At 47.6% G+C, this 17,877-nt stretch overlaps 1 protein-coding gene, 2 non-coding genes and 1 pseudogene across 3 annotated transcripts in view; 2 read left to right on the top strand and 2 right to left on the bottom strand.

Moving 5' to 3' along the window:
* The window catches only part of ABCC1 (ATP binding cassette subfamily C member 1 (ABCC1 blood group)), a 130,183-nt gene extending 121,206 nt beyond the window's left edge, over positions 1–8,977 (bottom strand). The window contains exon 1 of the mRNA XM_060031811.1: positions 8,893–8,977. Coding sequence (XP_059887794.1) covers positions 8,893–8,940 — 48 coding nt within the window. The 5' untranslated portion in view covers positions 8,941–8,977. The remainder of the gene's footprint in view (positions 1–8,892) is intronic.
* The window catches only part of LOC132437675 (transforming protein RhoA pseudogene), a 29,910-nt pseudogene continuing 20,971 nt past the window's right edge, over positions 8,939–17,877 (top strand).
* Positions 10,123–10,216, bottom strand: LOC132439094 (small nucleolar RNA SNORD116). The gene has a single exon (XR_009522319.1). It is a non-coding gene; the product is annotated as a small nucleolar RNA SNORD116 (small nucleolar RNA).
* On the top strand, positions 11,933–12,005 carry TRNAG-GCC (transfer RNA glycine (anticodon GCC)). The gene has a single exon. It is a non-coding gene; the product is annotated as a tRNA-Gly (tRNA).

Here is a 17,877-nt window from a genome sequence, read left to right as displayed (position 1 = left end):
GGAAGCAACATGAGCCTGGTCAATTCCCAGTCTGATCAATGCTCTCAAATGCCACAAACATAGCAGGTGCTTAATAAATGTTGCTGAGTCCATTAGTGGGAGTATAAACTACAGCTCCACCTGACAATTAGAACGGTCAGATTTCAAAATGCACATATCCCCCAACCCAGCAATTTCGGGGTGGGGGGGTGGGGGTAGGGATTTACTCTGCTTTGTCATTTACATCTATTTGCATACAGTACCAAGATGAGTGCTCGTGGCAGCACCGTTCATCACACTGAAAACTGGAACCAAGGACCCTGACAGCAACCGAGGGAGGACTGGGTGAATACACAGCACAGTCCTTAACAGAAGAAAGTGTGGCCTGCAAAGTATTATTCCCTTTTTCTTTCAATTTGCATGGACTTAACATGTAAAGAAAATCAACACTGGTTTCTTAGTGAAAGGAGCCAGATACAGAACATTATTTAGAATATGAAACTATTTGGGGAGGAAAAAAAGATACTCATTTTCAATCTCTCCCCACCCCCTCACCCTTCATACATATTTGCATATGCTTGAAATTTTCTAGGACACCCAAGAAACTACCATGAATGGTGACTTCTGCAAACAGAGCACAGGGAGAGGAAGTACTGAAACTTTTACTTTCCCTTTATATTCTTCTAGAATATAGTTTTATTCTGGGATTTTTATAACTTTTTAAAAAGTTATAACTTTTTTAAAATGATCATTTTTTGAAAGTAAAAGCACAATCAAAAAAGTTACCGTGCAAGATCTTCCAGGCCAATTCAACATCTAGTTTTGTTTTGTTTTTAACATCTTTATTGCAGTATAATTGCTTTACAATGGTGTGTTAGTTTCTGCTTTATAACAAAGTGAATCAGCTATATGTATACATATATTCCCCACATCTCTTCCCTCTTGCGTGTCCCTCCCACCCTCCCTATCCCACCCCTCTAGGTGGTCACAAAGCACCCAGCTGGTCTCCCTGTGCTATGCGGCTGCTTCCCACTAGCTATCTGTTTTACATTTGGTAGTGTATATATGTCTATGCCACTCTCTCACTTCGTCCCAGCTTACCCTTCCCCCTCCCCATATCCTCAAGTCCATTTTCTACGTCTGCATCTTTATTCCCGTCCTGCCCCTAGGTTCTTCAGAACCTTTTTTTTTTTTAGATTCCATACATATATGTGTTAGCATACGGTATTTGTTTTTCTCTTTCTGACTTACTTCACTCCAACATCTAGTTTTAAAAGAAGAGTTTTCTAGCAATCTATAGAAAGTCATCTTAATCGTGCAAGAAAAGCACCTCATCATCTTAATGGGTCCTGAAAAGGCTTTGAAGGGGAATCAAGTGGGGAATTCCAACTTGATCTGACCCTGAACGGTGCAGCTAAGGTTCTGAAACAGATGAAACTCATTGAAAAATATAAACCTGAGACTCGCTCAAACCTAAATGGATCAAAAGCCCATGACTATCGGGGAGCAAGTAACGCTCCATCTCCTCGCTAAGCTGCAGTGAGCTTCTTCCTTGGAATTTCCAAACCCTTATTATTACCAGAAGCCATTTTATTAGTGCTTTATGGATTTTTGCAGAATGCTCCAGGCAAGATTTTCATGAGACGGGCTCTGCACCTCAGGGTCTTTGCATCTGCTGTTCCCTCTGTCTGAGGCTCCCTTCCCCCAGCCCTCGCACAGCCAGCTTTGCCATTCAGGTCAAAGGTCAAATGTCACCTCCTCCAAAAAGCCTTCCCTGGACATGCCCCTATCATAGCTTGCACCCCAGTTCTTACCAGTTCACATCTTTGCGGCACTTGCCGCCACCCAAAATCATTTTGGTCATCCCCAGCGTAAGCTCCATGAGAACGTGGACCTCGTCTGCCTTGTTCGTGGCTGTATTCCCAGCGTCTAGAACAGTGTCAGCACCCTGTAGATGCTCAATTAATAATAAAAGACTGAATAAATGAACGAGTGAGAAAAGGTTGCGGGAAGAACAGGAGAACAAATCCAGTGTTGTAAAAACCACTCTCAAGCTGTCCGTGCCGGGGAAACGCAGGCACTTGAAAACTGCTCTCCAGAGAGGAAGGTATCCCCAAGCAAGTATCCGTAGTTACCCAAGAGGCCAATAAAAGGTAAACGGAGGTTCTCAGAGAGACAACTCACTGAGAGGGAAGGAAAAAGCCTCAAAAAACCTGAATTATTCCCCGAGGGTACCGGATGCCACCCTCCCCGGGTCACCTAGAACCCATTTTCCAGAACTTGGCATCCTCCTCCAGGAGATGAAACCCCACAATTAAACCAAGGGGAAACTTAAGTAGAGTCTCGACTTTGTAACTGTCCACCTATCCTGGGGCAGTTTAAGATGAAGGAGCAGCGCTTCAAAGCTGACCTCTAAGGACCAGGACTTCACGCTGGGACTGAGCCGTCAGAAACCCCACTCCCAACCCAAATGGATTCGGGGAGAAAAGCCCTGGGTGGAAAGTGGCAAACAGCATGGAAACGGCTGCAATCGCTTCTCTAGCTAATTGGAGTTTAACCTCCTTAACATCTCATTAAGCTTCTCCACAGCAACCCCAATAAGCCAATTACGGGAGACGTTCAACAGCCTAAAAACTCAAGGAAGGCTTCCCTAGTGGCGCAGTGGTTGAGAGTCCGCCTGCCGATGCAGGGGACACGGGTTCGTGCCCCGGTCCGGGAAGATCCCACATGAGAGGCCCACGTACCGCAAAAAAAAAAAAAAAAAAAAAACTTAAGGAAATGCAGGAGGGGTGAGGCAAAAGTCTTGCCCCAGATTTCTCCTCCAGATTCCTCCCCACCAACGGCTGTGGGACTTCACCACCCAGGGGACGTCTGACAACGTCTGAAGACATTTTTGTTGTCACAACAGCGGGGAGGTGCTACTGGCATTTAGTGGGTAGAGGCCAGGGATGCTGCCAAACAGCCCAGAGCACACAGGGCAGACCCACAACGGAGTTACCTGGCCCAAAAGGTCAAGAGTGCCCAGGATGAGAAACTGCTCCACACCTACCACCCCTCCCCCACGCCGGCTTCCTCACTGCTCAGCCTTCAAGAGGGAAGCAGGGGTTTCACAGCTCCACCGGAAGAGCCGCTGTCTCAGTTACCATGCCAGGTTGGGGGAAACACTCGCCTCAGGATGTTCAAGTCCTTGTCATTATCTCAATCCATTTCATTAGCCCTTTATCCCTTTTGGCAAAACGTTCAGGTAAGTTTTTATGGGCTAGAGTTTTACTGACCATTAAGAGCTGATGAAATCTAGACCTTATCCCACCATGAAAATCTGGAGCCGACATCACAAACTAGACGCTTGCTTCAAATTCCCCGGGCATTGATAATTTGTTTATCCATCTCCCTCCTGCCAACATGACCAAGCTAGAGCAGTACCAAACCAGTGAGCCAGAGCGGCCCCAGTCACCTCACCAAAAGGCCGGGCTTCAAAGCAGGAGATGCCGACTCAAATGCCTATGGGTGCCAGGTGGGGTCCATCAGTGAGGGAAGCAGACCAGGTAAGAAAGCACGAAGAAAAAAGGCAACAGACGCCGGGCCTACGAATTAAAGTGCAATAAGGAGGAGCGGGGACTGCGGCAATCTGGGGCCAGCAGGCCTGTTCTGCAGGGGGCAGCCCCAGCTGACCACCACCACGTACAAACACGGGCCCTCATGCAATGATTTTTCAAAAGTCAGAAATGCAGATTTTTCTGTGAATTCTCCCCATCTGTAAATATTAGCAATCATAGTAATTCAACATTAAAATAAAGTCAAAGCAGCACACCAGTGGGCCAGATCTAACTCCCCCCAAGGAACTCGTACCTTAGACACTCAAATTCAAATGCTAATGGCGCCTACAGTATGCCAGGCTCTGAGTCCTGGAAAAAGGGACGGACCAGACTCAGTTCTGACCTTCGCAAGACAAAATATAAGCAGTTGGATGTGGAAGCTGGAAGGCTTGTTCTACCTGAGAATCCATTCCAAACAGGTAAGGGACTGTTTCATCCTTAGAGGGCTCTGGAAAGAGGTTCCAACCCAGCTCACAAGCCACTCCAAAGCTTCATGTCATTCATTCCTTCAGTAAATATTTACTGAGCACCTACTATGTTCCAGGCACTGTTCCAGGTGCTGGGATTACACAGCACAGGCAAAACCCCTGTCCCTGTGAAGTTGACCTTTTGGTGAGAGTTTACAGGGAGTAAACAAAACAAATAAGTAAGAGATTTGGTGTAGGGCTTCCCTGGTGGCGTAGTGGTTGAGAGTCCGCCTGCCGATGCAGGGGACGCAGGTTCGGGCCCCGGTCCGGGAGGATCCCACATGCTGCGGAGCAGCTGGGCCCGTGAGCCATGGCCGCTGGGCCTGCGCGTCCGGAGCCTGTGCTCCGCAACGGGAGAGGCCACAACAGTGAGAGGCCCGCGTACCGCAAAAAAAAAAAAAAAAAAAAAGATTTGGTGTAGATGGCAGTACGTACTGGGTTGGGAAGGGGGGGTTGGGAGGAGCCAGAGGACTGGGAATACAAGGAAGCAGCAGGGAGTCAGGGAAAGGCTGACTGGGGTGACATCTGAACAAGGATTTGAAGGCACAGGAGCATTCTGGGCAGGGGAAACAGCAACTGCAAAGGTCCTGAGGCAGTGTGAGGGAGACAGAAAGTACCAGGTGATGTGGTCAGAGAGGTGAGGGGACCAGATGCTGTCAGGCCTTGTAAGCCTCTCTAAGCCCTCTGGCTTTTTCCCTGAGGGAAGTGGGGCGTCGCTGCAGGGTCTTGGGCAGAAGGGGGAGAGGATCTGACCTCTGTCTTTAACAGGAGCCCTCTGGCTGCGGGGTTGAGACCAGACTGTAGGGGCCAAGGAGGGCAGCAGGGAAAGCACTGAGGCGGGAACACCCAAATGCAGGATTGAGCCCATGGTGGCTCTGGCCAGAGCAGCAGCTGGAGAAGCAGTGAGAAGCAGGCATTCTGAAGGAACAGGCAACAGGATTTGCTGAGAGATCAGCTGTGCAACGGGAGGCAAAGGTGGGGAGTCAAGGATGATGCAGGGTTTGGGCCTGAGCCTCTGGGGACAGGGCTGCCATCAGCTGAGATGGGGAGGGCTGGGGTGAGGGGGCTCCAAGTTCCATGTGGGACGCGGTAAACTGGAGCCACCCATGAGACACCCAGGTGGAGACGTTAGTTCCAAAAAGTTGAGAACACAAATGGAAAGAGAGATTTTCCGTCCACCACTGGGTTCCAAACGTGAGGCTCCTCCAAGACTATCACAAACAGAGCCGGTCCAGCTGCGAGAAGATCACTGCTCCTTGTTGTTGGGTCGCTGCGGCTTCGTTCTGCAAGGCTGAAGGGGAACCCAGGAACCCTGAACTAGCCCTTGCCCTGCCCTAGCCTCTCAAATGGCTTTTCTCCTCCCAAAGCCTTGTCACGCTGCCATTCTGAGCCTCAGATTCAACATGCGTGAAGTGGGGTGGACGGAGGGGAAGACCCCATCAGTTCCAGGGCCCCTTTGGCTCTAATCCGCAAGGGAGAGAGGAGACTGGAAGGAGGGGCAGAGAGGAAGGTGGAGGAAGGCACAGTGATGCGTCTAAAAACCCATAGAAAATTTGAAGAATGGGGGAAAAATAAATCCGCTCATTCTACATTGTTGTAAAGCCTAAGGGAGCTAATTACGCCAGGAATTAGCCTGACCCCAAGGTCAGACCTTACCCCAAGAAGAATTTCAAATGGTTTCTAAAATACTCCTTTTCTCCCACCCTTTAGCAGCTAAATTGAATATTCAGGGGGTTACTCAGGTGGAAGATGGTTCAGGGCAGCTCCGTGGCAAGTATCAGCACCAGGACCAAATATTAGCAGGACTCCATGAACCATGACACAGATCCACCACTTCTGTTCATCCCCAGCAGCAGCAGGTACAGCAGCAAAAATTAACTAGAAAATTCCAGTTGCTGCACCGCTCACATGTACTAAGTGCTAACTGTATACCAAGCAGCAACATTCTAAGCACCTGCCAAGGATTCTCTTGGTACCGTGTTACCATCCTCATTATACACATGGGGAAACTGAGGCATGGAGGGGGAAGTAACTCGCCCAAGCTGCAGAGCCAGGCTTTGAACCCCAGGGATGTGAGCACTGCTCAGAGCCGCCATACTCCACTGCTTACTGACTTGTCGCTTACTTTTCGACATTTTCTGATTTTTCTACACTGGACACGCAACACATTAATAAATGAATTTTTTAAAAACATTAACTGGCAAGGGGAGGCCCGGGCCCATTTTCCCAACCATCATTTAAACATCAGCCACAAAACAGTCCTTCCTACCCGCCCCCCTACAACCACCCTCAAAAAAAAAACAAAGGCAAACCCAGCGCTGGGGAACTCAGCCCCTGTTTTCCATTTAGATAACCAAGTTCCTCTTTTTCCATCCCAGAGCATTTGCCTGGGTGAAGGTGGGAAGTCAGCCAAACACTCACCACAGGCTATTTCCACGTGCTGGTTTTTCTGGCCATTTCCTGGGGCTCAGAGGCCAGCACTGGCCCAGGAACAAAGCTCTGACTAGAGTCTCAGGTGGGCTAGTCACCTTGATTTCTAAACACATGACCTTGGTCAAGGGAGGAGGCAGGCATGACTGGGTGGGTGGCCCAATCCCATGCCCCAGGTGAAGAAAAAGTGGGTCCAAAGGAAGGACAAGCAACTCGAAACACACAACTTCATCTTTGGAAAGAAGAATAATAACCTCTGCTTAACTCTGTGCAGGGCACAGGCTGAGCCACTTGCACAGATGGACTCATTTACTTTTCAAAACAACCGCAGGAGGTTGAGACTTTGGGGGCCCCCACCCCCACTTTACAGATGAGGAAACTGAGGCACAGAGAGGCACACTGGCTTGCCCAAGGTCACAGAGTCTCTCCCGGCCTTGAGTGTGTGCCCTGGAAAACACAGAAGTCACCTGCTTTCAATTACTTTGGTTTCTCCTGCTACCTGGAAGTTCTCATGCCCCAGCTGCCTACTCTCAAACTCTGGTTCCAGGGCACCTCCAGAAATTGGGACATCCAGCAAGTCCAGAAATCCAGAGGGAGGGAGCACAGAGAAAAGTCTGCAGGGCCAAAGACTGGGGAAAGATGCAGGGCCTGGCAGAAGGGAAAGCCAACCACCTGGCAACTTCTGTAGCAAAAGTCCTTGCAGGAGAAAAAACACAACTGTTTCCCCGGATGAGCTTCTTTAGCTAAATAAACGGAGGACACCCCCAAACCCAGTCGACTTTGGAAAACCTGACTAGACGTCAACTGCCAGTTGCCATCAATGAAATACACCCTGGTGCAGAATCTAATTTACAGCCGCCTATTTTTTCCCCTCTGTAATTTATGAGAAGAAAATAAACAAGGAAATACTCCAGTATTCACAGCCAGCACTAGACCAGATCCACATCTGATTCTTGCAGAAATCATCTTGCTGTTGTTACACCAGGTACGGGGAGCAAGGACTCCTCAGATTCTCCTCTCTCTGCTAAGTACAACACTACTTTGCAAATAAGTCTGCTCTCCAATTAGTCCTGGACCTTGAGTGCAAAGCTCTGGACTATTTCCAGCCCCAGAGTAAATCTCTGATCCCACTGGCCTGAAAATGTGAGACATACCCAGCAGTGTTTTGTTATTCTACCAAGTGATACCTCCCAAAAATAAAGCCTTTCCCACGGGGCCCTCAAGGATGACTTTTCAACACTCCAAATGCAGCCTGCAAGGAGAGGACCACAAAACAGAACAAGAAGGTATTTTTGGATGCTAATCACTGGCTCCAAAGAACCAAGGGTGTTTCCCTCTCCTGATTCCTAAACAAAAGTGGGAAAACTATCCTGTCCAGAACTGCATTCCGTGTTTACCAATAATCAAGATGGTGGGACACAAGAGTGCTTCCTGTAACAAAGAGGCAAATAGCATTACTGGGAAACTAAAGCCCAAGACACTGGGGATTAAACCACAGAGAATGGACTCCGAAGACTCAGCAGGCTCAGCAATGGACATTCAGAAGAAACCTGGAGGTGGGGGTCCCCACAGAGACGAGCCTCACGATTCAGGGGGTGGAATGGCACGCCCACTGGTATCAGGATACTGGGCATCCTCAGCTGCACCCCAAACCTGACCCCAGGGTCAGGCAAGTCCGAGCAGGGGTGAGCAGCCCTACCTTCTTTCCTGGCTGTTCCTCAAACTTCCCTAATTTTCCCCCTGTTCCCCCCAAACTCCCCTCAAAGTATAAGCAAAAGGAAAGTAAAAGATGACAAAAAAAATTGTAACCACAGGAGACTAATATGGATGCAAAACAAGTGGGGAGGGGGAAAACCTCAACCCAGTCGCTGGAAGCCCCTTTCCATAGCCTGAGCCCTTCCCCAGCTCAGCCCTTTGGTAACGGGGTGTTTGCGAAAAGGGGGCTCCAAACCACAAAGGAGATGGGGGAACTTAAGCAGCGAGACACCCCCCAAGTCTGGCGCCTCCTTCCCCGGCAGGTTATTTTTAATCGAAAAGGGAACCCCAGAGCGGACAGGGCCCCTCTTTTCAGCCCCCTCCCCCAGGCTCTGGCCCCTCACCTTCCCCCAAAAGCCCCAGAGTCGGGCACAGGCAACCCCTCCCCAACGCCCTGCTTCCCCGGAGCCGAGTCACCCAAGTTTTCCCCCCTCAGCAGCACTCCCGAAGGGGCCGGCCGCGGGCGGGTTGGGGAGCGGAGCCCCCAGGCCAGCTGCTGGGTGGGGAGCCCGGCGCTCGGGGCGGCAGGGGTCCCCGGGGCTGCGGGCCCGGCCCGCCCTTCCCGGCGCTTCGCCCTAACCGCCTGCCTCCCCGCCCGCCGGCCTCCCTCCCTCCCGCTCCCCGCCGCCGGCCCCACGCGGCACGGGCGGCCGCCGAGCACTTACCCAGAAGGGGTCTGAGCCATCGACGCTGCAGAAGCCGCGGAGCGCCATGCGGCCGGCTCGGGCACGGCGGGCAGCGGCGGACGGACTAGCCCGGCTGCTGGCGGCGGCGGCGGCGGCGGCGGCGACGGCGGGAGGCAGCGGCGGAGGGAGCCGGGGCCGCAACGCCGCCTGGTTGGCCGGCGCGTCACGGGGATGCGGCGGCCCCGCCCCGCACGGCCCCGCCCCGCTCACCTCGTCCGGCCCGCTTGGGCCACGGCGGGAGGTTGCACTGTCGCTGGTCCGGCCGGTTGGTCCCGGACCCTCGGGCGCCCGATCTTACCCCCTCATAGGAGGCCCGGGGAAGTCCGCTGTAGATGCGGCCGCGACCTTTGCGTCCAGACCCCGCGACCAGTTTTCAAATCCTGCTGTAACAACAACGACGACGACAGCATTAGTAATAGAAACAACCGGGGGAAATAGAGTGTACTTATCCATCTATGAGCCAGGAGAGTGCCAGACACCGTAGCTGCGTCCTCACTGCACCCTCACTGTTATGACTCCCTTTTCATGAAGGAAGAAAACAAGAGGCAGAGAGGTTTGAGTGACTTCTCCAGGGTCACCGGGCTTACCCAGCCTGCTGACTCCAGAGCTGACGCAGAAACAGTAGGAGGTGGATACTCTATTTAATCTATGCTTTACAGGTGGAGAAACTGAGGCTCAGAGAGGTGAAGCGACTTGCCCAAGGTCACACAGCTGGCAAGTGGCAAAAGTGGGGCTGGAACCCATGACCAGTCTGACTCCAGAGCACTCGTAGCCTGAAGGCTCCAATCTCTAACCCAAACAGCTGTGTGCAAGCAGCTTTGACATTTTCTCCACCTTCTCTGCAGCACTTAGGAAATAACCAGGTTACTGATCTTTACCTTTGAGGTAAAGAAACTGAGGACTAGAGATACAGTAATAATTAACAAGCATTCACAGTCATGGGGCTTCCCAAGGCTGAGCTGTTAGCAATGAACATGAATTAACATGTGTAATGCTCACAGGAACCCCAAGAGGTAAGTACTATTATTATCCCCATCTTACAGTTGAGGAGACTGAGGCCCACTGAGGCAGAGTACTTTGTCAGGGATTATGTAGACCGTAAGTGGCTGAACCAAACTTTGAATCCAAGCTGACTGATCGGGAAGGGAGGAATCTATAATGCTAACCATCTTGCCATACTGTCTTTTTTTTTTTTTTTCCTTTTTTTTTGGACCTCAGATTCGATGAGGAGACGGTAGAGTGTTCTCACTCATTTTGTTCAGATTTTCCAAGGAATGCATACTATACTGTCTCTTTTTAATACACAGGCAGCCAGTGACAGAAGCTGGGCCTGGGGCCTGGGAGTCAAAGCTTTCCTCCACACACACACACACACACCAGCTGTACCAAATAAAACAGGAAGAGCGATTGAACTTGAGACTGCCCCCCTCCCCCTGCCACTGCCCTGCCATGAACCTAGTGAGGGAGGGAGGGAGATAGCATTGTTTTCTGTGACTTTTTTTTATTGGCCCAGGTTCCCCTCAGGGTGAGTGAGTTTTTATGGGATAATTACTTTCAGGTTATAATGCTCTTTGAGCTGTTGCTTTGACATTTATACATTTAACAAATACTTACTGAGCATCTACTATACGCCAGGTCTTTCTGGAAACAGGACAAAGTTGCTGCTCTTATGGTGCTTAAAGTGTTGGGGTTTCTTGCGGGGGAGGGGTGTTTAAAGTGTTTTTTTTTAATGGGAGGGGAACAGGTTAATCAAATAATCACACAAAGTATATTTACAGCTGTGATAAAAGCTAGGAAGAAAAAGTGGGAGTAAGAGGGTTTTAAAGGGTCCTCCTGGCCTACTGGCAGTGGAAGTCAGTGAAGGCTTCCTGGAGGAAGGGTCTTTTGAACTGGGATACAAGTGATGAGTCTGGTTTCATGAGGCCTGGGCTGTGTTCTGGGATGAAGAAAACAGCTTATGGAAAACCATGAAGCAGGACAGAGCAAGTCCCTGGAGGAACCTGAAGACAGTCTGGGTGGTAGGAATCAGAGACAGAAGCAGAAGGGACTCATCTGGGGCAGGAGGGATCAGGAGGGGCCAGAGCATGCAAGATCTTGTTGGCTGGAGGAGGGTTTCAGCCTGGCCCCACGAGTGATGGGGAGCCATTTCTGGATTTTAAGCAGGGTACGAGATGGTCAGATTTCTTTCCATTTTTATTCAAATTCTTTATTCATCCATTCTTTCAACAAATATTTATTTTTATGAAAAGGTGCTCAACATCATTAGTCATCAGGGAAATACAAGTAAAACCCAGTGAAATACCATTACACACCCACCAGAATGACTGAAATGAAAACGCCAAGTCTTGGCAAAGACGCGGAACAACCGAAACTCACCCTCTGTTAGTGGAAGTGAAAATTGGTTCAACCACTTTGGAAAACCGTTTGGCAATTTTTGCTAAAGCTAAACATACAACTACACGGTGACATAGCAATTCCACTCCTTTCCCAAAGAAAGGAGTGCTTTTGTCCATCAAAAGACCAAAATCTGTCATCAAAAGACCAAAAGACCATCTACCAAAAATGTCCAGAACAGCTTTATTCAAATAGCCCAAAACTAGAGACAGACTGACTGTCCATCAATAGTCAAAAGGATGAATAAATTGTGATGTGACACAGCAAAAACATAAAAAGGATCAAACTACTAACGCATGTAACATTATGGACAAATCTCACGACACATAATAAGGAGCAAAAGAAGCCAAACACGAAAGAGTACATTTTTCATGATCCCATTTAGATGAAGTCCAAGCACAGGCAAAAACTAATAAATGTTGATTGATGTCAGAATAGTGGTTACCTTTAGGGAGTGTGATTAGGGCAAGGTACAAGAGAGCCTGCTGGAGAGCTGGAAATGTTCTATAACTTGATCTGGTGGTCATTAGATGGTTTACACACACACACACATATCTTAAAATTTGTTGAGCTGGACACTTAAGTTTGCTATGCTTTGCTTTGTAAAAGTTATACATTAGGGAATTCCCTGGTGGTCCAATGGTTAGGACTCTGTGCTGCCACTGCAGGGGGCACAGGTTCAATCCCTGGTCGGGAAACTAAGATCCCACATGCCACACGGTGCAGCCAAAAAAAAAAAAAGTTATAACTTACACGAAAATTTGAAATAGAAAATAAATAAATCAAATAAAAATATGTATTGGGGCCTACCATGTAGGTGCTGTAGACACTTCGGTAAACAAAACAAAGATCTCTGCCTTCGTGAGAAGCAAGCAGACGACAGACCAAATGAATGAGGATACCGTTTTCCAGGAGCAGAAACTGATGGTTAGAGGGATGAGATAATTTGCCCATGATCCCCGAGCTGGGATGTGGCAGAGAGGAGACTCAGCCCTGCTTTAACCACCAAACCCTCTCCGCACTTCTTTTTCAGCCACAGACTCACAAGTCTTCCCCTCCCCTTCTTTCCAAGCCCCTTCCTTCCCACCTGTGGTTCAAGTACAGTAATGAACACCCTCAGACCCAGCAGCTCTGGGCCCTGGGCCAAACCCACTCAATGAAAGCAAACAAAATAAATTGATGGTGAAAATGCAGGATCTGGATTTCAAGCATCAGCAGCCCTGGTAGACCATGAGTTGAGTGAATCATATATCAAGAATGCCAGAGAGATCCTTTTTGTTTTTCCCTGAAATCAGAGTACCATGTTCCTGTTCATTTATTTCATAGGACTTTTCACTATTTGTAATCATCTAATTTACTTGCTTCATATAGGCCTCCCCAGCCATACTGGAATCTTCCAGCTACTGCTGTCTCTCACCTGGACTGCTGTAACAGCCTCCTGCCCGGTCTCCCCATCCCTGTCCCTCCCCACTGCAATCAGAGCTCAACACAGCAACCAGAGGAGTCCTATTAAAGCAAGGAAACAACACCCCTGCATAAAGCCCCCCTGGCCTCCTATCGTGCTTAATACAAAATCCTACTGGATGTGATCCAGCAATTCCATTTCTGGGTAGACCCCCAAAAGAAGTAAAAGCAGGAACTTAAAAAGATATTTCCACACCCATCCCATGTTCATAGCAGCATTGTTCACAATAGCCAGGAAGTGAAAGCAGCCCAGGTGTCCATCAATAGATGAATAGATAAACAAAACGTCATCTATACATGTAATGGAATATTATTCAGCCTTAAAAGGGAAAGAAAATTTGACACATGCTACAAGGGTGAACTTTGAAGACATTATGCCAAGTGAAATAAGACAGTCATAAAAGGAGAAGTATTGTATGCATCCACTTATATGAAGTTCCCAGAGTAGTCAAGTTCATAGAGACAGTAGAATGGTGGTTGCCAGGGGTGAGGTGGGAGATGGGGACTTAGTGTTTAATGGGTATAGAGTTTCCATCTGAGAAGAAGAAAAAGTTTTGGAGGCAGATGGTGGGGACAGTTGGACAACAGTATGAGTATAATTAATGCCACAGAACTATACACTTAAAAATGGTCAAGATGGTAAATTTTATGTTGTGTACATTTTATCACAATAAAAAAATATATGAAAAAAGAAAGCAAAATAGAGTGGTTAAAAAAAAATCCTACTAGGCCTCTGTGATATGGTTCTTGCCCATCCCCAATGTCATCTTTTTTTTTTTTTTTTTTTTTTTTTTTGCGGTATGCGGGCCTCTCACTGTTGTGGCCTCTCGCATTGCGGAGCACAGGCTCCGGACCCGCAGGCTCAGCGGCCATGGCTCACGGGCCCAGCCGCCCCGCGGCATGTGGGATCTTCCCAGACTGGGGCACGAACCCGTGTCCCCTGCATCGGCAGGCGGACTCTCAACCACTGCGCCACCAGGGAAGCCCCCCAATGTCATCTTGAACCCCTTTGTTTTCAGTCGCTGTGCTGCTGCAGCCACACTGAGAGCTTTCTGTTTCTTGAACACCCCAAGCCCAACCCACCTCCAAATCTTTCCCCGTGCCGATCCCTCTGCCTGGAACCCTCAGCCTCTGAAGCTTCAAGTAGCCTGGGCTCCCTGCTCGCCCAGCCTAAGCTCGAATGCCATCTCCTTAGAGAGGCTTCCCTACTTCATTTACCTCGAGTAGCCACCATCCCCTCATCTCACCCCTGCTCTAACACGAGCTGAACTTTTTTTTAAATTGTCTTTTACCCTTCCTTTCCCCAATTATTCCTGCCAGACCCTCAAATTCTTTTTATTTATTTATTTATCTGGCTGCATCGGGTCTTAGCTGCAGAACATGGGATCTTTAGTTGTGGCATGTGGGATATTTAGCTGTGGCCTGCGGGATCTAGTTCCCTGACCAGGGGTCGAACCCCGACTCCTGCATTGAGAGTGCAGAGTCTCAGCCACTGGACCACTAGGGAAGTCCCTGAAATTTTTTAATTGGTTCTTCTTCCTCCTAGAATAAGAGCATGACTTTATCTTCCTTCACAATTAAATCAGCAAATATTTATTGCCAAACTGTGTTCTGGGCAGGAGATGGCAAACTACTACCAGCCACCTGTTTGTATAAATAAAGTTTTATTGGAACACAGTCCCACATGTCCTTTTATGTATTTTATTTTTTAATGCTCTATGGAATTCTTTCTTTTTTTTTTTTTTTTTTTGGCTGCGTTGGGTCTTTGTTCCTGTGTGCGGGCTTTCTCTAGTTGTGGCTCATGGGCTCTAGAGCTCAGGCTCAGTAGTTGTGGCGCATGGGCTTACTTGTTCCGAGGCATGTGGGATTTTCCTAGACCAGGGCTCGAACCCGTGTCCCCTGCATTGACAGGTGGATTCTAAACTGCTGCACCAGCAGGGAAGTCCCCTTTTATGTATTTTTCAAGGCTGTTTTCATGCTACAACCTCAGAACTGGGTAGTTGCAACAGAGACCGCGTGACCAAAAAGCCTAAAATGTTTACTGCCTTGCTCTTTACCTGAAAAATTGTACTGACCTCTGGTCTAGGAGTTTGGCCTACATCAGGGAGCAAAACATACCAAAATCCCCTGCCCACACTTCTGGTGGAGCTGAGATTCTAGTGGGAGAGAGAAAGCGATTTACCTGTTTACAAGATAAATAGGACAGAGTTTAATATAGATGACTTAGGATAGTTAAATGCTGAGAAGAAAAATGTACAGTATGGGTCAGGAGGGTGGATATCTAGACTCAGTGATCAGGGAAGACAGGCCAAGGAGGTGGCATTTAAGTAAATGTACGGAGTGAGAGTGGATTTTGGGGGAGTACTAAATCAAAGGCCTGGGCTGAGGCAAGACAGCCAAGCTTGGGGAAGAGCAGAGAACCCAGGGGGGTTGGAATGGAGATGCAGCCAGTTCACATAGGGCCTCGTCGGCCCCAGCGACGACTTGGTTATCCTTGGAGTGAAGCAGGAGGTCACGGGAGGGAATTGAGCAGAGGAGCTGGTGTGACTTGAGTTTATCAGCATCCCTTGGGCTGCTGGGTGAAAAATAGACTGTGATGAAGAATGTCACCTGCCATATCAGTAAACAAAGGATGTTGTGGCCATCAAGCCATCAGCCCCTGCAGCCACCTCCAACTGTGCACCCTGAGAGGATTCAGGGTGGAGAAAAGCAGGATACTGGCCCTGGATAGTTAAGGTGCCTATCAAAGGAATGATTTCAATGAGCTCAGATTCTTGCATCTTCCCATGCATAGAGAAGCACTAAATTCATCGACTTGAGATGCCTGGCTTTCTTTGATTAACAGTAACCTTGTGATGATCCAACTACCTGGCTTTTGTTGCAAAAACTCCTGTATATCCTGGCTCCTCCCTTGCCTCTTCGGAGCAGGCCCTCAGAGCTATCTGGAGAGGCTGCCTCCCAGGTTTGAGTCCTCAGAAAGTCCATACAATAAAACATAATTTTTTAATAATTTAATAATCTCAGCTTTTAGGCTGTTCATTTTTTGTCAGTTGACAAGACCATGGGCTGGGCAGGGAGGGGCAGAAGCAGGGCTAGCAGCTGGGAAGCAGGGTTTGATATGCTCAAAGAGGTCGAGGAGTAAAAGGGCTAATATCAGCCTAGACTGCCAAGTGGACCCAGGGTCCTGTTTTTGCGAAACTACAGCGTTCAATAATTGTGGACCACTGTATTCAGAACACCATTATCTGAAGCTCTGTGTCTGGCTTGGAACTCAAGGCAGCTTCTCAGCGTCTGAGTTCCAGGAGAGAGAAAGGCATGTCATTGGTACTCATAGAATTTCAAACTGCAAATTTTCTATCATTTTAGAGAACAAAGTTTCTCAGTGAGTAAGAAAGTAGTGGTCACTCAAAGAGGGGGGGTACTGTGGCACTTTAAATCTATGAGTGTCCTTGGAAGAAATACTATTTTCTGTTAACTTTGCAGCCAGCTTTATTATGTCTGTTACCCCAGCCTGGCTGAGTTTTGGATCTCTCAGTCCGATCCAATTTTTACTTTCCTACAATTAAGGATCATGTACTACATTTAGTAGTTTCATCTCTTAAGTGTCTTTTAATCTAGAATACTCCCCACTCTCATATATATATAAAACATTGTCCTGTTGAGGAGAGCAAGACAATTATACTGTAGAATACCCCACATTCTGGATTTCTCCTTTTTTGTTTCTTCATTGGCATGGTTTACTGCGTTCCTCTGTCCCCTGTATTTTCTGTAAACGTTAGATCTAAAGGCTTGATTGGATTCAGGTTAGTATACATTCTTCCCAGAATAGGAGCTACTGGGTGAGGGGGGATTGACTGCAAGGGAATATGAGGGAACTTTCTGGAATGATGGAAATTTTCCATGTCTTGAATGCAGTGGAAATTAGGTGTATACATGTCAGAACCCATCATCAAAGTGGATACTTCAAATGGGTGCATTTTATTAAACTATATCTGTATAAAACATACCTTTATGAAATTATATCTCAATAGAGGAGAAAGAGAATCTGTTTAGATCTCAGCTTCTGTGTGTTCTCTCTCCTAGAACTAAGATGCCTGAGAAAGGGCCTGCGTCCAAGGTGTTCCTGCCTTCACAACTGTCCTTCCTCCACTTTGTGAAAGTAAGGCAAATGCTTCTCAGTCATCTTGAAACTTATTTAAGGCATGTTGTGCTGTGGTGTAAAAACCTGGATGCCGAACAAAAGCATAAACATAATAGTGTGTGGCTAGGAAAGGCAATGACCCTAAGGACTGGGTAACAAATCCTTTTGCAATTCGGATGATTTCCTATTTGCTTCCAACCAACATGAAGGAGGCACTGCAAGACTTGTTGGATAATAGATTATTACAAATAATTTCTGGTAATGAATCATAATGTGATGTGTAGCAAATAGGCATCCAAACATGGGTGACCTTGGGGACTTCCCTGGTGGTACAGTGGATAAGACTCCACGCTCCCAATGCAGGATGCCCGGGTTCGATCACTGGTCAGGGAACTAGATCCCACATGCCGCAACTAAGAGTTCACATGCCACAACTAAGGAGCCCACCTGCCGCAACTGAGACCCGGTGCAACCAAATAAATAAATAAATATTTTTTTAAAAACATGGGTGACCTTGAATTACTTGGCTGTGACAAAATTTCCATTCCAGTCTCCTGTTTATGTGAAAAACATTTCTCAGTATTTACTTTATAAAAGCAAAAAAAAAAAAAAGAATAGAGCTTCTTCTAAACTCTATCCCATTCCAGCAATAAATAATATTTATCCACAGACAGATGGACAACCCCCAAAAAACACCAAAAAATAACTAGCCCATCCATCTTATTAAAAGACTCATTTAGATAAAACATACTTTTCAATGTATAACAATTACTGATCATAATGTGGTATATTTATGTTGTTTTGATCAATTATATTCAAATAATAATTGTAATGATAGTTTAGAGAAAAATTTTAACACTTAGAGCCTTTTTTTAAATTTTAATTTTATTTATTTTTTTTATGCAGCATGTTCTTATTAATTATCCATTTAAAACTTAGAGCCTTATGAACACACGATTCTCTTC

This window comes from Delphinus delphis, chromosome 15, assembly GCF_949987515.2.
Source record: "Delphinus delphis chromosome 15, mDelDel1.2, whole genome shotgun sequence".
NCBI lineage: Eukaryota > Metazoa > Chordata > Mammalia > Artiodactyla > Delphinidae > Delphinus > Delphinus delphis.
Note: the sequence above shows the minus strand (reverse complement) of the source record. Positions and strands in the feature narration are given on the sequence as shown.